The sequence below is a fragment of the Nothobranchius furzeri genome, chromosome 1, assembly GCF_043380555.1.
Source record: "Nothobranchius furzeri strain GRZ-AD chromosome 1, NfurGRZ-RIMD1, whole genome shotgun sequence".
Taxonomy (NCBI): domain Eukaryota; kingdom Metazoa; phylum Chordata; class Actinopteri; order Cyprinodontiformes; family Nothobranchiidae; genus Nothobranchius; species Nothobranchius furzeri.
Window position 1 is genome coordinate 103,675,424 of NC_091741.1, and position 13,079 is coordinate 103,688,502.

Sequence of the window (13,079 nt, forward strand, 5' to 3'; positions counted from 1 at the left end):
GTGCGCACCCTTGGGGGTGCACGACCTGCTGCTAGGGGGTGCTCGAGGTGAAAAGTGTAATGGCTGCAGAGCTCAGAGAAGTCTGTCATATGTCACCATTAGCGTAGCCAGAAACTCATTTGTGGGTGGGCCTAAGAAAAAGTAAGTGGGCCCAATAAATGTAATTGAAAACAAGTATATTTTGCATGTGTGTGTGTGTCCTCTGCATGTGCCCTAGCGTCATAATAACAATACGCCGAGCTTCAGCACTCTGACCTGCGCACGCCGATATGTTCCGTATTTGATCATTTTTAACGGTGTTGGAGGAATCTGAAGGTGGCGAGTCATTCTGGCAGATTGTAATTAACACCCTGTCTCATGCAGGTGTTGTAAACCTCACACACAGAACATTGTGGATGTAACAAAATAAATCAAGAAATGATTCCCATCTGAGCATTTTAGCATTATTATATTATTATATTAGCACACTGACTGTGGGACAGCATTCTAAACGTGTCAGGCTATTAACAACGTGCTGAAGATCTGAAGTTCAGAGTGCGTCTGTCAGAGGTCACACGCGTTCCAGCGGAACCACGGCTCACGGGTGCACAAGTGAGCACATCTGGGCTGGGCAGAAGGAATTTTACAACATTTGTTTAAATAGCGCCAATAACGAGACGCGGTGACTGGAGCTGTGCCGAACACACACACACACACACAGATTCAATAAGCACATGCGCCGCTCCGTCAGACTGAAGACAGAAATGAGCGCTGCCTCCTCAGTGATAAAAAAAAACTTTTAAGAGGTTTTATAACAACATTTTTCATTCAAGGTCGAATTAAGATATTAGCTTTTATTTCTTTTTTCTTTTTTTTCTTTCTTTTGCTTCTAGGACTCTAGAAGGCGCTATATCAAATACAGACCATTTACAGGAGAGGAACAATACTGAACCGTGCCTTTGGGAGCAGTGGTCGGGTCGAGCTGCATCGGGCTGAGTGGTTCAGATGGTGCTGCCCTATGACGTTAGTTCCTTAACAGACCCAAAACAACCCTCACACTACAGAAGAAATAGTAATAATTCCCAACAAATTAATCAGCAAACTCAGCACTTCAGGGTTATCTAAACTATTTTTGCCATTAAATACCATTTTTACAATTTTTCGAGGAATAGGCTTCAAAATAGGCCTAGGGCTTAAGGGGTTAGAGTATAAAGGCCAGGAACGGGCAACTCCCTTCCCTGGGGACCACCATCTTACATGTTTTAGTTGTTTGCCTGCTCCAACACACTTGACTGACCTGTTCAGCAGCTCATCCATCAGAATCAGAAGGTTTTATATCCATATCTGTGAGAATCACAGCATTGGTGCAAGAAAAAATAAATGATACACAAAATTAGAACTAAGAAATAAACACAACGAAATGATAATTATAAGGAATCAATAATTAGAGAAGCAGCTACTTTATAGAAGTCAGTGTAGGTACAAGTCAGAGCGGGTCAGTTCAGGTGCAACACAGGGTCATGTGACTGAAACAAAGCAGCTGGAGTGGGCGGGCCTACGATTGATGTTCATGAGTCCAACCGCAGAGAGGAAGAATCTATTTTTGTGGCAAGAGGTTCTGGTCCGAATGAATGTGAGCCTCCTGCCAGACGGGAGCAAGTCAAAAACACTGTCCAGGGTGAGACGGGTCTGCTATGATCTGGCCTCCAAGCTCTGCAGAAGCCCGCTAGTTACCTACTGAATAAAATCAGGTGTGTTGAAGCAGGAAAAAACTGAAACATGCTGTATGGCGGCCCTTGGGGAAGGGCGTTATCCACCCCTGATATAGGTGCTGGTGGCCATTCAAGAAAACAGCTGTGGTAATGGAGCACCAGGTAAGTGTGTCAGAAAGATGACCTCCAAGGTATTTAACAGAGTGGACAATATCTACTGTGGGGTTTCAAGCCCTTTCAGAATGGGGTGGGCCATGTATTTAAGCATAGGTGTATTTATTTATTTGTTTGTTTGTTTGTTGGCAGGCAGTATGTCACAAATTCTGCTCTTTTTTGCATTGCAGTGAACTGGTAAGCTCCACATTGTGCCATCTTCTTTTTCAAGCTGTTTTGTAGTGGTTAGTTAGTTAGTTAGTTAGTTAGTTAGTTAGTTAGTTAGTTAGTTAGTTAGTTAGTTAGTTAGTTAGTTAGTTAGTTAGTTAGTTAGTTAGCGTTACCTACAGCCGTGAATTCCTCAAAGCTGATCTTGCTGTCATTGTTTCGATCCAGCTTCTGGAGGAGCTCTCGTAGTTGGTATCCAGGTAACGGACAGCCCACCTCTCGGAACAGGGCGCCCAGTTCAGAGGCACTAATGTAACCATTCCCATCCAAATCTAGAGAGGGAGAAAGGATAAGGACAAGTTTATAGCTCTCACTACATCATTGTTTCAATAAATCTGCAGTAGTCTTTATTATTGGGGGGGGGGGGGGGGGCTCTGGCACTCCTGTTTCAGGAAGTAGAAGTTGGCCAGCGGAACAGGAAGAGGGAAAGGGGAAAGGCAGCAGGATTTGGAGTCTTCCTGATATTCAAACATCTCCTCTGATTGGCTAACAGCAACACAACTCTACCACTGACTCTGTTTGCTCTACAATGTTGATGTTTTATCTCCACAACTAACACAAGCCTGGAGGAGTTCTGCCGTGTATTGGAGTTGCTAATGCTAATGGTTAGCTTCTATTAGCCAAGACGTGCATTTTTAAAAATGCTAAACTTGAAGCTTTTATAGCAAATTTGGAAAACAAATTAGCTTAAAACATTTTTAACGTCTCTTAACTCATTCACTGCCATTGACGACTAAAGTCGTCATTTGCATTTTTTTTTTTATTGTGTAGGTGTCGGAATGAGCCCCCGCACCGAGAGAACAAACATCTCAGCTCTAAAGCCGATCTTCATCCACATACGTCACACGTCACGTGATCAGGAAGCAGAAAATCCATGTGTTAGGAGATCGTTTTGGGCCGCTGCTATAAAAAAAGTGAGGCGTGAACCGGAAAAGCATCTGCCGATCACAATTCAACAACGGATTATGAAAGAACGGATAAAGCTCAAAACGCGTGGATTCCTCCTAATGTAAGAGGTGAGTCTCCGCTTTGTTTTGGTTGTTTTGGCATCAACATCATTCTAGCGCGCTTCTAGTGACTCTTCTTACAAAAACAGTAAAAACGGTGAGAAACGCTGGCAGCCAATGAGTTAACAATATTCTAGTAGGTGATATGTATTAGTATAGTGCCTTCTTAGGGTTTGACAACCCTCCAAAGTGCTTCACAACACACACATTAGTCATCCATCCATTCAAACACACATTCACACGCTGGTGGGGTTGAGCTACCATGTAGCCACAGCTGCCCTGGATCGCACTGACAGATGTTGCATTTGAACAACAGTGGCCTAGTTAATTAATATAGTTTGTCTTTCATGTGTAATGTCTCAGTTTTAGGCCCAGTGCTTTTTAACCTCTATATGCTCCCTCTTGGCGGCATCATCAGGAGACACGGGGTGAATTTCCACAGTTACGCTGATGATACACAGTTGTACATCTCTGTGTCTCCTGATAACACACAGCCAGTGGATGCACGTTTTATCTGCATTTCAGACATTAAATCCTGGATGGCAGAAAACTTTCTCCAGCTCAACCGGGACAAAACAAAACAAAAAGTTTTAGTCATGGTCCTGAGGCCCAGAGAGAGGAACTTTTACCAAAACTACAATCAATGTCTTAATCCATTTTCACATGTGAACAACCTGAGCATGATTTTCGACTCTGAGCTGACTTTTGTCCCCCACATTAAAAACGTCACTAAAATAGGTTTTTATCATCTAAAGAACATCGCCAGAGTCCACCCCATTCTCTCTCGGGCCAATAGGGAGAGGCTGATTAATGCCTTTATCACCAGTAGGATAGACGACTGCAATGCCCTGCTTTCTGGTCTTCCCAAAAAGAGTACTTCAGTTCTACAACTTTTACAAAACTCAGCAGCACGTGTCCTGACGAAGACCAGGAAGCGGGAGCACATCACTCCAGTTTTACAATCACTGCATTGCCTCCTTGTATGTTTCAGGATCCATTTTAAGATACTTTTAATGGTTTTTAGTGTCTTAACGGTATTGGTCCATCTTATCTCTCACAACTGCGTTTACCATATGAATCCTCGTGGTCCATGAGCTTCTCTACAGCCGTCTCCTTGTCATTCCTAAAGTCAGGAGTCACACTCACGGCGAGGCGTCTTTTAGTTATTACGGCCTTTGCCTCTGGAACGGGCTGCCGGAGGATCTCAGGGCCGCAGGGAACGTTTATGTTTTTAAGAACAGGTTCAAGGCCCACCTTTTTAGTTGAGCTTTTAACTGATTACTAATTATTGCATTGCTTGTTTTACTTATTTATTTATTTTTAATTATTGTTGTGTTACACATTTATGTTGTTTGATTTCTATAATCACATTTTATTGGATATTTTACATAATACATTTCACACATTTTCCATATTAGCTCTTGTTAATTTACATGTTAAGTATTTTAATCCTTCCAGTGTTTCCTCTGTGGAGCCCTCTGCCTCGGGACCGGTGGTCGGTGGGCGGCGGCTGGGGCGCTCCTTGGGTAGTGCCCAGATAGAAGAAGAAGAAGAAAAGATCTTTTCTATAGTGCCTCTCAAGATAAAAATCATGATGCGCTTCACAAAACAAAAAGTGTAAAAACGTAAAAAAGAATTTAGAAAATGATTAAAATATATTTAAAAAGGCAAAAAATAGACTATTGTGATTAAAAAATGTTAAGAAAGAGAGAGAGTGAATAGGAAAGAGGGAAATCAGTGGATCCTGAGAAAAGTGGAATAGGTGCGGAGAACAGAACAAGGAGAGGGTGATGAAGGTCACACCAAAACCAGCTTGAGCAGGTGAGTCTTCAGCTGCTTTTTGAAGGAGACCACTGAGTCCACTGATCTCAGGCTCAGGGGGAGAGAGTTCCAGAGTCTGGGGGCCACAGCAGCAGATGATCTGTCATCTTTGACCTTTAGCCTGGTGCTGCAAAACCAGTAGGCTTTGGTCACTGGACCTCAGGGACCTGCTGGGGGTGTAGGGACTAAGAAGATCACCAATGTAAGATGGTGCTTGTCCATGTAAGGCCCTATAGACCAGAACCAGGATCTTAAAATGAACCCTGAAGTTGACTGACTGCCAGTGAAGCTGGAGGAGAAGCAGGGTGATGTGGGTGTATTTGGAGGACTTGGTCAGAAGCCGAGCACAGGCATTCTGAACCACCTGTAGACGGTTCAGGGAGGTTCTGCTCAGACACGTGAAAAGAGAGTTACAGTAGTCTAAGCGTGAGGAGATGAAGGTGTGGATAACTGTCTTCAAGTTCAGAGCGGGACAGAATGGGACTCAGCTTAGCAATGTTCCTGAGATGGACGAAGGAAGAGCGAACAAGAGAACTGACATGAGAATCCAGGGTGAGAGCTGGGTCAAAGGTCACACCAAGATTCCTGACAGAAGGTTTGGTGTGGGAAGAAGCTGACCAAGAGAGTCTCTGACTTTGGGAACCAGCTTGTCTGGGGCACAGATGAGGATCTCAGTCTTATCTTCATTCAGCTGAAGAAAGCTCCCAGCCATCCAGGTTTTGATAGAGTCTAAGCAGGTGTGTAACAGCTGCAGCTTAGACATCTCATGGGGCTTAAAGGAGATGTACAGTTGGATATTATCTGCATAAAGATGGTAGGAGGCTCCTTTAAAGGAGCTCAGGATGTGCTGAAGAGGAAGCAGATAGAGGAGGAAGAGCAGAGGCCCCAGCACAGAACCTTGTGGAACACCCTGGGTAAGGGAGGTGGTGGAGGACCTAAACTTGGAGACGGCCACAGAAAAGGAGCGCTCAGAGAGATGAGAGGAGAGCCACTCCAGAGCAGATCCTGATAGGCCTACCCAGTCTCTCAGCCTCTCCAGTAGCAGGTGATGGTCAACAGTGTCAAAGGCTGCAGTCAGGTCCAGCAGGACCAGAACAGAACAGTCCCCTGCATCACTGTGAGTCAGAAGGTCATTAGAGACCCTAAGAAGAGCTGTTTCAGTAGAATGAGCTCTACGAAAACCTGACTGGAAGCTATCATAGATGTTATGTTCATCAAGAGCAGCTGTGAGTTGTTTAGACACGACCTTAGTGGTGGGGGTTGCCACCCTCCCTCCCAGGGCAGGATCTCAGGGCAGATTGGTGTCTTGGCTGCTGCCGTGGATCTGCTGCTGTCGAGGCAGATGGCTCCCTTGATTGCGTGTCTTTCATTACCTGTCCAATCGGAGCTCAGCCTAGGGGTTGCATGACTTAAATTTTTTTAAAGTCGACAGTCAAGTAATGAAAATCGAGTCGACATTGACTAGTCGTTGATGACGTCATACACCGGAAGCGGCAGGGGGGGGGGGGGGGGTCGGGTCGGTAGGTTCGCTGGAGTTTTTGACAATTAAAATTGCGTCCACATTTTCAAAGTTAAACACATTTCTTTTAACAACGGTAGTTTCTGCTTCAGCCCCCTCCCCCTGCGCAGCGGCCGCTAACTCACTGATGCGCCTGCAGCCTCTCGGAGTTCCTGCTGCTCTAAACATTAAAATAATTATTTCATTTTCTGTTCCTCACTTCTGATTACCTTCAATGGTGTCTGTTTGTTGCAACCACCAGGTACAAAAACTAACTTGTTTTTATTTGACTATTTTTCTGTCCTGCCTGTTTATTATCTTCCTGCATCTCCTCTCAATCCTAAACAGAAACTGCTACCTGGGTTCATATATATTCACCTTATGAGTTACCTTTGAACTGCAGTTCTAAAAGATCTACCGACCGCAAAAACAGCGGAGTGCCGCTGCTCGCCGACCGACTACAACTGGACTGTCTTTGCTGCGGAGTTCGTGCCGGAGCGGAGATAGTGGAATTTTGGGGGTGCGTCACCGGAGGACAAAACAGGTAATGCGCCTCGCTCCGCAGCAGCTAAACGCATCAGGCACAAATAACAGACAGAAAACATGAAAGGAAATGAGCCGACATGAACGATCGCGTGTTTAATTTGTTTTTGAGGTGGTGACACCTGATTTGGCGGTGCTCAGGACGCAGATGTCTGGAGCGCGTCAACGATCAGAGCTTTGCATTCGCAAACTGGTCAAGATTAGGATGGGGGTGAGGGGAATGGTAAATGGCCTGTATTTGATATAGCGCCTTCTAGAGTCCTGGAACCCCCCAAGGTGCTTTACAACACAATCAGTCATTCACCCATTCACACACACATTATACACTGGTGGGGATGAGCTACAATGTAGCCACAGCTGCCCTGGGGCCCACTGACAGAGGCGAGGCTGCCGAGCACTGGTGCCACCGGTCCCTCCGACCACCACCAGCAGGCGACGTGGGTTAAGTGTCTTGCCCAAGGACACGACGACAGCGACAGACCGAGCGGGACTCGAACCAGCAACCTTCCGATTACGGGGCGAGCACTTACCTTACGAGGAAGGTAAAATTGCAAGAGGGAAAAGGTCACAGTTTGGTTAAATGTCCGTTTTACGGCGGGTGTCAGTACCAACGCCCTGGCACAGCGCGTCGCCTCCGCCCCCCAACGCGCAGGGGCTCATCACCTGCTGTCTTTTCGGAGGACTGCATCTTGTCAATCATTATCACGTGACAGCGACTAGTCGATGACAGGCATAAAAAGTCACTACAGAGCCGTGAAGTCGACTAGTCGACTAGTTCATACAACCCCTAGGTCAGCCTAGTGTTTACTGTGGGCTTTTAATGTGTTGTGTGTGTGTGTGTGTGTGTGTGTGTGTGTGTGTGTGTGTGAGCGTGCGTGCGTGCGTGCGTGCGTGCGTGTGTGTGTGTGTGTGTGTGTGTGTGTGTGTGTGTGTGTGTGTGTGTGTGTGTGTATGCCTGGGAATGGTTTGTGGCTTATATGGGTCATTTTAATCTGTTAAGCACGTTGTGTGTTGCTTGCTTTGCATGAAAAGTTCGATAAATAAAGTTTGATTTGGTTTTGATTTGATTTGATACATTTTGAATAGCATAACATAGCTTAATGTCGGGTAACTTTACCATGGAGCAAAGGCGTCACAACCATTGTGCCAGAAGGGGAAGTTTACCCCACAGAGAGGTTCCCTGGTCTGGTGTCTCCTCAGCAGCATCTGTTTTGTTACATGGAACAGCTTTGGGTGCTCTTAGAAACTGTTGAACTGTTTGTTGTTTTGGCTTAAATAAGACATCACTCGGTTAAGGAAGTGTGTGTATTCATTTGGTTAATGAGAGTTTTGTCGTTGTTACCAGTTTTGAGTTGCTGCTGATGTGTCCTATTTTTGTGATATTCTGTGTTTTGTGTTATATTTATGTAAATAAATGTTGTTGTGGTCATTTAACAGGAGAACATGCATCCTCAATTGTTCCCCCAGGTCCCCGGACAGCCCGGATCGTAACAGTTGGTAAAAAATTATCATAACACACACTTGAATGGTTTTGTATTAAATGCCATTTAAAGAACATTAAACGTTCTTTAAAAGATTTTTATGACTAAATAGTTCAATATTGTTTATTGTCCCTAACACACAAACCACAAACTCACCGACTTTCTTGAAGCCCTCCCTGATCTCCTCCAGCTCCTCGGCACCGACCTTCCCAGACATCCTGAACCTGAGACATGGGCACAAACCTTCACTGTCAGCAAACAGGATCCATGTATGTCACTCGTGAAACTAGCTAGCTGGTTGACTTCTTCACAAAGGTGTAGCTTCATCTGAAGAGGTTCTCTTGAGATGGCGTTGTCCCACAGTCATGTTATGGCTGCTCATCATAAACCATAAACATACGCATCAGTCCGACATGTCCTGTTCTAGTAGCTTCATTTATCAGATGGTATTGATCAGGGATGTGCATTTTTGAAATTCTGGCGATACGATACATATCACGATACAGCGGAGACGATACGATGTATCACGATATATTGTGATACATTCGGTCAGACGTCACAAGCAATTTTTTTTTACTGAATTTATTATAAGAATGTTCAATAAACAGTCCAAACTGATACGTAACATGTTAACATGAGGTATCTGAACCATGATGGAGGGTTTTACATTTCAATGGTGGAAACAAAACCCATTGCACACTGCTGCCAACTAGCGGGTGGCGATTGAATTGCACAAAACGAAAAGAAAATACACAAATGTTTGCATGTAAATTCTTTCAAGAATTAGATACACAGCTTTTGAATATCGATGTATTAATCGCACGAAAAATATCACGATATATTGCCATATTGATATGTCCGATACACTGCTTTTTAATATCGATATAATATTGCTGGAAAAATATCACGATATATTGCCATATCGATATTTTCTTACATCCCTAGTATTGATTATTTACAGATCCACCTGGAGCTGTCCTGCAGCTCTCAGACAGAACTGCTGTGTTAAGTCAGCCTGGAGCAAGGCAGCAGCTATTTAACCCACAACCTCGAGACCCTTAACTATGGATGGCTCTGATGGCAGAAAAGGAACACTGTCCCTCTACATAAACAGGTTTTTCTGATGGGGAATTTTCCCACAGCACCTTTCCTTAAGTAGCTTTAAACATTTGACAGTAAAATCGTGAGTCAACTACTTATAATGTGTAATAGTGAGCTGGTGTCAGCCTCTGAAACAACCATTTTCATATTCAAAACTAATGCAGGTCTAAAGAGAGGCACACCCTGTGGTGGAGATGGGCGGAGTCACGCTGTAATGGGCGGAGTCATGCTGTATAGCCCTTTGCAGGAGCTACAGCAGCAGCAAAGCAGAGGAGAGCCTCTCATTAGAGGCTGGTTTTGAATGTCCTGGACCAATATAAGTTTCATTTACACTTTTAATTCCAGGCCTGGTTCCATCGCATCTCTTTTGCATGTGCCAGCAGAGCAACAAGCAAAGGGGCCAGCATGCAAATAAGGTGGTTGCATCATTTAGCTGGTGCAGCAGGACACAGACACATGCAGAGACAGCAGTACTAAAGGAGTTGCTCCTCTTATACTCACAGTTAGCCGATCCTCAGGTGATTTCAATAATAAACCAGGTCTGTGAACAGAACAGAAACACATCCACAGTCAAAATCATTTACCCAACCAGGGTTGAAATTATGGGGGAGCTAATGGGAGCCTGGCTCCCCTGAAAGGGTGGTGAGCTCCCCTAGAAGCCCCCAGCTTACACACCCAGGGGGTTTCCACCTATATTACATTGTTTATATGGACTCAGCATAGCAGGGACTGTTTTGAGCAGAGAGGATGAAGAGCACTGACTACTGAAGCGCTGCAGGCGGCTGCATCCTGCACACAGCTACAGAAACTTTCTCAAAGTGGCGCCACCCAAAAAATATAATTAACACACGATGTTTGTCTGCTCACATTCTCTGGTACTTTCTGACTTTTATTCGTGTGGGTTAGGGCTCTACTGCTCCGGTGACTTAGTAACAAACATGACTGTGCACAGCACACACTCCGCTGGTTTTAGGGTTGGTAGATGTCTTTGATCTGCTCAGTTTAAAGTCACCCATGAGGTGAAAAAAGGCAGCAGATTTCTGGAGGACTGAGAGGAGATGCAGGAAGATCAGAGACAGACATGACAGGGAAACCAAACCGAGCAAGGCAGACGTATCCCACTACACCTCCTACCTGTATAAAGCAATAACTTATCAGCATGTAGTATTTATATATTCGGTACAATACAGATCAGCTTCAAAAGTCAGTCCCACCCAGGGCCGTTTCCAGGCATTTTGGGGGTCTGGGCAAAATAGACCACCCGCCCCTGAAGCCTATGTGTAATTCCTGCCCTGTACCCAATATTTGTCCAGACCCAGAGAGGACAACTGGCAGGACTCGTCAGACAGATGATCTCTGGGACGAGCTGATCAGACAGGGTCATGAAGAAAAAGCCTTAATGATGGATTCACTCTCAACATGTAAGAAAAAAGGTTCAGTTTGCATCAAAAATCACCTTACTGGAAATGCTCTTTTAAAAGAATCAATAAAAAATGAACAGCTGCCCAGAGGAAACACCCTTCTACCCTCCAGCTCACCTGAACACGTCCACTGGAGCAGTCTGCTGGAACCACCGGGGTAAGTGAACCTCCTTCTGCCTCTCAGTCCGTTTTCCTCCGCTGACACTGATCGGTGGTGTCACTGCCCCTCCAGCCCCCTCCCCCGCTGTGTGAGCAGCAGTGGAGAAGGGTGGAGTCACCACAGACATAGTAGTGCACGGCTGCCATCTTGGATGGGTCTCATTTATTTCTACTTGGGGAGGTGTTCACCCAACTACAGAAACTCATTTTATCAGACATGAGGTATTAAATGTTAAGGAATCCATTTACACACACACACACACTGGGGCTGGAGAGGTAAAACTCTTGAAAAATAACTGCTTTACACAGCTTGGTGTGTGTTGTTACCCAGTAACTCCAGGCTGGTTACCATGGTGATGCAGGGTTAGGTTTAGCTTGACCTTCTGAATCAGAAAAGATGTTTGTAAATCCTGAAACACATGGGAACGGGTCATCCTCCAGAGTGTATAGCTGACAGGGTCATACCTGCCAAGTCTACCGGGTGTTCAGTATTTCATCGTCTTTCCTACCATCACCCTGCATTAGTGTTTTTCCCAACATTTGCCACATCAACACTGAGAGACTGGCGGCAGCGCTGGATCACCTCCAGCCTCCAGCGGTGCGTCTGTGGATTCAGGTCTAATAATGCGTAACACCAGATCCGTGTTCACGGACACCGTTTAATGATAGAAACCAGCAATCCCTACATGTCAAATGGTCCTTTTTTTATTTATGGTGCCAAAAGTTCTTCACAGTGAAAGAGGGATCAAAGTAAAGGTATCCTGCAGCTCTGCCGGTCCGTACACGCAGGAATTCCTCCTCCTGTTCAGACTCTTTCGTTCTTTCTCAACCCTCTCCTCTCAGCGGATGTGCTGGATCTTGTCAGAGTGAATTCCTGAACCTGGAAGACCTAGGCTCGTAGGGAGGTGGGAGTCTGCTCTAAACTGCTGCCGTTTCTCAGAGAAGGCGCAAAGACATTCAGAGAGCTGTTGTGAAAGTCAGGATTATTAGATCCTTTCCTTCATCTGTTATAAGTGAGTGAAATCCAAAGCGTTTCAGTATGGCTGATAGGGTATCCTGCTGGGTTCAACCACAGGTTTTATTTTACTTAAAGCAATCAGGCGTGAAAGCCAGACATGCTTTATACCTGACACGGTGACACTAAAACGGTGTTGCTCTCTAGACTTCATTTGTCCACCTTCACAGTGGCGTGTCCAGATCTTTTAAAATGGGGTGGCCAAGGTGAGGCACAACTTTGTGCATGGGTGGCACCAATGGTTATGCTTTTTTTGTGTTTTACCGCCAAGTCTTTTGTGGACAATGAAAAGCCTATTTAAAGGTAAATTAGTGTGGTGGCACCTGGGGTGGCCAATCAGATTCCAAGGGTGGCTTGTGCTACCCCAGGCCACTCCCCTGCTCCTTCACATGTTGGATCTGCATCCTCTCACAGCAGTTTACAGCTTCCAGAGATAACACGCTGGGCTCCCTTTATGATAAATATGACTGGTGCCCTGATTCACACCATGATTTTCTGAAACGGGAGGTGTGCCACATCCTGTCACTAAAACTCTGCATTCCTTGAGTCCGCTCTCATCCCGTCGCTCTGCTCTGACATCAGTGATTTTGTAGTCTTTCCTCAACATTCACTCACACCACATCTCACCTTTGTAGAATCAAGACCTGAGGAGGTTTCTCTTGCCCTAACCCTACTCTCAACTACAATCGCTCTGAAACCAACTGGTAAGCTTTTAAAAAGAGTGAAGACCAGAAAAATGCCTTCACTTTGCAGCCAAAATGGTCCTCCGTATGTAGTAAGTACAAGAACACACACACGTGTTGTTTGTGGCGGGCATCTTAGTTTTAGTCTTGATGACAAAAATGCATTTTAGTCTTAGTCAACTACAATTCCCATTCATGATGGAATTGTGAATGGAACAGTCCACACCTGCTTAGACTCCATTAAAAAGATACGCATCTGTTAGGAGGAACATGTCTTT

At 45.1% G+C, this 13,079-nt stretch overlaps 1 protein-coding gene across 3 annotated transcripts in view; it reads right to left on the bottom strand.

The window, feature by feature from the left end:
* LOC107391212 (plastin-2) overlaps positions 1-11,188 on the bottom strand; it is a 32,302-nt gene extending 21,114 nt beyond the window's left edge. The window contains exons 1-4 of one of the 3 annotated variants that reach the window (XM_054738916.2): positions 11,062-11,188; positions 10,025-10,064; positions 8,579-8,646; positions 2,193-2,344 (exon numbers count right to left, since the gene is read on the bottom strand). In XM_054738916.2, coding sequence (XP_054594891.1) covers positions 2,193-2,344; positions 8,579-8,639 — 213 coding nt within the window. In that variant the 5' untranslated portion in view covers positions 8,640-8,646; positions 10,025-10,064; positions 11,062-11,188. Of the gene's footprint in view, positions 1-1,276; positions 1,324-2,188; positions 2,345-8,578; positions 8,647-10,024; positions 10,065-11,061 lie in introns of those variants that run through there. The other 2 variants (XM_054738917.2, XM_054738918.2) reach the window with 2 other exon arrangements.
* Between the last annotated feature and the right edge of the window lie 1,891 nt (positions 11,189-13,079).